General features: G+C 46.8%; 1 protein-coding gene across 1 annotated transcript; it reads left to right on the top strand.

Moving 5' to 3' along the window:
• Window positions 1-823: 823 nt before the first annotated feature.
• EI90DRAFT_3017623 (uncharacterized protein) lies at window positions 824-2,556 on the top strand (the record flags this gene model as incomplete). The annotated part of the gene is made up of 2 exons (XM_039057127.1): window positions 824-1,081; window positions 1,144-2,556. 2 exons carry the CDS (start codon window positions 824-826, stop codon window positions 2,554-2,556), a joined length of 1,671 nt encoding a protein of 556 aa, XP_038914338.1.
• Window positions 2,557-5,979: the final 3,423 nt, after the last annotated feature.

Raw genomic sequence — 5,979 nt, forward strand, 5'->3', positions numbered from 1 at the left:
GTTCTGTCTTCATCGCAGGCTCACCTCAGGTTTGATGGCTTTCCCTCAACAATGGATGGTGGAATGGGATGAAAGTTAAAAAACGAAAAAAATCGTATCGATTAGGAAAAAAAAGGGGTTTGAGATAAATACCAGAAGAACTTACTGTCTGACTTTCACTGCACTGCACCCTCCCGTTGTCGAGGAAATCAGGGGGGACGGTGTCAAGCTGCATTGAGCATGGTTTTGAACACCCACCCTAATTAAAAAACGAAAAAAATTCTTATCAATTAGAAAAAAAAAGGGTTTGAGACATATGGAAGAACTACTCACTGCACGACTTTTATCCCGTTTCACTCAGTAGTTGAGGAAAGTGGGGGGGACTGTGTGAGTCACCGGAATGGCACATAACCTTATTAAGAAACGAAAAAAGTCCTATCAATTAGAAAAAAAAATGGGTTTGAGATATTTACAAGAACTACCTACTGCCCAATTTTCATCTCCTTCCATCCAGCCATTGTTGAGAAAAATGGGGGGGATTGTGACAAATGTGAATTTATAAAAAACGAGAATTAGGATTATTGGTGGTTAATTGATCTGTAGGAGTAAAATACATGCATTTTAAAAGAAACCGCAAGTCCCTAGCTCATCTGGTTGCAGAGATATGAGCTGTTCTCTGCTGGGCTTGCCTCCGCGCAACGAGCGCGGAACCGAAATCCGTCACGTGGACTATTGAATGGAAAACGGCAGTAATCTTGTGGAATGTCCCATTACTTAAACATCCGTACAGCCTGAGCTTGAGGCTGCATGCACTCCTGGCTTGGATCCAAACTACTAGATCAGGATGGGCCCTCACGTTTCGAATGAGGCGCACGACATTGCATTGGAGGGTCAAACGGCCGTAATGCCTCGAGCATTACAGCTCTTGGACATCTTGACTGTTTTGTTCGATGGCTGTCCCAACGCAACTCTCGCGTCGGCGGCGCGAACTTGCAAATTGTGGCGGATCTCGGCTCTGCAACGGTTGTGGCGAGTGCTTGATACTGCGTTGCCTCTCCTTCGGCTGCTAGGGAAGGTTGACTGGCGGAATTCCCGTTATTATGTGAGTGTTTCGTGGTACCATTGCCATGGGTGAATATGAACGCTATCTACTTTCATGTGTAGATAGATTTTGAGGCACTACCAAGGGTCCAATTTTATGCAGGATTTGTTCAATATATCACCGTCCATATTGGATGCGGGGGAATTCCTCCCGATGTAATCGACGAGTTTGCTTGCGCGACACTGCTTGGGCGTCCGCTTATTTTTCCGCATCTCATTTCTTTGGATTGCCTCCTCGATGGACCAGAGGCAATTCGGAGTGCCTACTTTTGGCTTGCTATACGCCCTCCGAAGATATCGATCTCTTTCCTTGATGCTACAAAAGCCGCCTATCCTTCAGTCATTCGATCGCTCTCTCGTCACAGCGTCTCCTTGACATCCCTCTGTCTGCACATCGACGGCAATTCAGAACTTAATGAAGCCGTCAACGAGTGCTTTGCGAACGCATTGAAGCCGCTGGCTAACCTTGCTTGCTTGACTGCAGACGGACACATTCTTTGTACCCCAACCGTCTGGACGTGCATCGCGCAATTACCCAACTTGAAAGAAGTCCGCTCACCATTATTCCAGGTGGGATACAGCCCCCATGCATTCCATCCCCCGGCCTGGCATGGTATTGGACCCCCCACATTAGATACTCCATTCCCATCTCTTCGCGCTATCACGATGGCAGCCTTGTCTCAGTTAGTAGTCACCGTCCTGGGGTATTATCCCTTAGATGGCGTACGTTCTCTCGAGCTGCTACTGATTGACTATAACTACGATCCACCAACAGAGCAGTCGCTAATCCAAATAGTCACAACGTGTAAATGCTTGCATCGATTACACCTCATCACCCCTCATCTCAGGCTCCCTTTACTGAAATTGCCTCTATCTCCCGATCTCACTCATTTGGTGGTCTGCACTGACGGCGTTGCGATGATTGACAGTGCAGACTTGGTATATATATGCTCTATGATGCCCAACCTTGAAGTTTTGGATTTAATCCCGACAATGGTCTTTAGAAGTTATCCTCCGGGCCTAACGCTGGAAGTCATACGATCGATCGCAGAAGTATGCCCTCGTCTTGAGCGCGCTTCGTTGTATATCGATACGGACATCTCGGGTATCCGATTCTCCTTCGATGATCCCCCTTTTCCTTCGAATCATCCACTTTCCACTCTATGCCTCACGTCCTGCCAGGTCCTGAATTGCAGCGAGGTGGCAATGTATTTGTGCACTTTGTTTCAGGACGCTCAACGTACACCGACGATCAAGGCACCAGAAGTTAGTTTCCGTCAACAGTTCGGATGGTGGGATGGGCCAGATCTCGGTTCCCCTGAGAAGGAATGGAAGGGTGTTGGGGAAATTATGGATATGCTTAGAAGACAAGTTATCCCTTCGTTCCGGAGTCGATTGGCACAGAAGGATGCAGAATTGAAGGCGTTACGGGAGAAACTCCGATTTCATACCGTCGGGGAGCGCCTATTGCAATAAAGGAAGTTCCTGGCGTCTGAATCCTTTATCGGTGGCTACAATGATATATGGAACTGTGCTGGTGTCTTGGGGTGGGATGCATCTTTTAGGTTCTTCTTGCACTTGCTCGAAGCACACTGACGCGCAATGCCATAAGCCGAGGGATTCAGGGCTCGAATCCTGTTCACTATAGTGTTCACCTTGCTTCACCCAACCTGCGCAGAACCCGCAGTGCCCACTACAACATGGTGAACATCATTGGATTGATCATGAAGGAAAGCAAACACAGAGACAAAACAAAACGGACAGTTAGGAAAGGGGAGTGTATGGGGGAGACATTTGGATGTATCTCAAATTTCAACCAACTGAATAGAAGCAATGATTCGGAAGGAGGGGGGGAATTGCGCTTCAGTTTGGGTTGTACAGTTGCGGACAGGCAAAGTCTTGATATTTTCTGCCGTGAGAACCGCTGCACCGACAAGTTTCATTTTGTGAGAGCAGGATTAGCGCTAAGCAGAAATACATGATCTCTCAGTAAAGCAGTAGTCGCGCAATGAAAGTAGACCTCACCTCAGTTCACGAGAGTAGAACTTGTTGGAAGATACCATCAGGGATGGAGTTGTTAGAAACCACCTCTGCCTAATGCGGGCATTTAGTGTAATGGTAACACACTCTAGGTACCTGTAAGGCCTGAGAAGGCTGCACACGCTTTCCCATTTCATTCCATTTATATCTTGTTGAGATCGCGCGCAAAAGCGCGCTTGTTTACTATTTACCAAGCCACATGTATTTTCCGACTCCGGCATACTGTACTCACACGACCAACTACCGGCTTAGTCAGCTATGTGACTTGTCACGTGATATAAACCGGCAACCGGCAACCTGTTGTGATGCGTGACACCCAACCGGCAGGGTGCTGCGGAGTTGTCTGAATTATATTACTTATATTAAATTGTTAACAGAAGGCACCTTGAATTTTAAATTTTAAATTTTGAAAACACTGGCCCCAAAAAATTTCTGAGCATCTGTGCATCATCTCATGAATGGTTTTACCCTTGCACACCGCATTGCTTTGTGTACAGATGAGATATAGCAACATCCCAGGTGATTTTTATTGGATCCTATTTTCCAGACAGGAACTTGTCTGTCACTGAATTTATCCAGTTTACACTTCCAGTCCTCCAAACAAATTTACAAGGTTCACATACTCCCTGTGCCTATTTGTGAGCAGGAACTTGGCTGTGGAATGCAAGCAAGGCACACAAGAAACTTGGAAGACCAAATGAAAATTTTCCGTTTTAATGTAAATACATTCCAGAAATGGAAAATTTGAATTGCCTTGCACAGCCACCTTGCCTCAGCAAAACTGGCATGACACCCAAACACCCAACTGCCAACCAGCTGTGACATGTGACAGACCCTGAATTTCGACCGGACTGGGAGGTCTCTGTGATGTGTGACTGGTGTGAGTACAGTACACTGTACATATGTATATAAAGTAGCATGGAGGGTAGACTGGCTCTTCAGCCTAACTACTCCCCCATTGATTATACAGTACATATCTCAATGGACTGGGAACTAGGCAACCTACACGATTGAGCTACACGCTCCGGGTATATACTACCCATGAATAGCATCAGCAAAAGTCTGTTATGCTCCAGAGCATCAAGAGTGGCTGGAGCATGTGGGAGACAAAACAGCAGATTGGGCACTCCTGGAGCCAATAGTGTTCCCCCAGGAGGGGGTTCAGGAGCAGCTGGGAGTGGTGAGGAGTATGCAATGTGCCAGGAGCAGTGGGAGGAAAATTTTGGTCTCTAAAAAGTTGAAAAAAAAAATTTAGGGAAAAAATCAAAAAAAAATGAGGAACTATAGTGCCTTTAAAGTGCTTTCAGGACATATAATTATTTGCAAAATTGAGGAAGAAATGATGGAGAAAAATGGAAAATACTTTTGGAGACCTGAGAAATAATGAGAACTGAATTGATGGGAAAGTCTGAAAATTGAATAGGAAAGTGAGGGGAAGCCTTGTAGCATTGTTATTTTCTGCTGTTCTGATTGTTCTTGGTCTCACTCCCAGCTGCTCCTGGACCCTCCCAGGAGCTTTCAGGAGCTTCCAGGATGTCAGGGCCCGGCCCTCATTCCGCAACGGCCCAGGGGGATCCTCCTAGTCGCTGGGGTATCTAGTCCCAGTCCGAGATCTTCAAACTCACTGAGGGGGCTAGCCCCAGCCTTCACAGGAAATGAGTTGCTGCACATTTAGGGAGAAGGTAGTTACACTTGAGAAGAAGGGTAACCTTCTCAACCTCCTGTGAAGCCGCTACAAATGGGAGTCGGGAACTATACAGTTTTCGGCTCTTTGCCGACTTTCCATAATTGGCACCCCCCTGTGGGAAGATTCTGGGCGAGCTGCTCACCCAGAAAGTTCCCACAGTCATGGCTGTGATGGTTTCTGGGCAAGTAACTCGCCCAGAACGTTCTCACAGGTCTGCATGCATGCGGGATTGTGGAACAGTGAAGGGAAAAATAGGAGAAAATGGGGGAAGGGTACCTGAGGGTGTGTGGGGTCAGGGGCTGTGCCCTGACACAGGAGTATTGAGGAGCAGTGTCAGAACCGTGTGAAGCTTCACCGATGATAGCCGTCAGCAACCAAACATTGGCCGCTAATGATGCAGGCATCCTACTCACAACCAAGCTGTAGCGAGGGTCAACCTCACCAATCTCAAGGCCGAGGCTACTTAGGTGAGTGGGCTGGGATTTTGGCTTCAACAACTCAAGGAGGAGCATTGCGCCTTGTTCTCAACATGGTCCTGATACTTCAGATGGTGGAGGTCTTATGGGGGACAGAGGTAAGCTAGGGGGTGAATTCTAGTTGATTTTGAACTACTGTACAAGCAATAGTTACAAGCTGTATATAAGCACTAGAGAACTGAATAGAAAGTAAGTTGCCAGATCTTGTGGAGATTGTGGGCAGAGAAAAGAAAGAGGAAAACACACAAGCAGCATGTGGTTAGGACAGCAAAGGTCAAATGTGACCTTCACCACAAGATAACAAGGTGCAGCAAAACATGGAACAAAAGGTTGCAGTGCTCTGCACCGCTAGGTCGTTCAACAACAATTAGGGGAGGAGTCATAGAGATGTGGCAGGAAGTGGTTAGACAGCGACAGGCAGTGAGCAGAGTGTGCGGGGAGTGTTCAGGCATAGGGAAAGGTTGGGGAGGAGGTCGTCTGACTCTGGGAATGCCGGGTCATGACAAGCAGCTGGGAATGTGACCAAGAAGAATCGGGAAAAATCAGAACAGCAGAAAATAACAATGCTACAAGAGTTCCCCTCACTTTCCTATTCAATTTTCAGACTTTCCCATCAATTCAGTTCTCATTATTTCTCGGGTCTCCGAAAGTATTTTCCATTTTTCTCCATCATTTCTTCCTCAATTTTGCAAATAA

The sequence above is a fragment of the Cantharellus anzutake genome, assembly GCF_015039405.1.
Source record: "Cantharellus anzutake strain C23 chromosome Unknown EI90scaffold_35, whole genome shotgun sequence".
Taxonomy (NCBI): domain Eukaryota; kingdom Fungi; phylum Basidiomycota; class Agaricomycetes; order Cantharellales; family Hydnaceae; genus Cantharellus; species Cantharellus anzutake.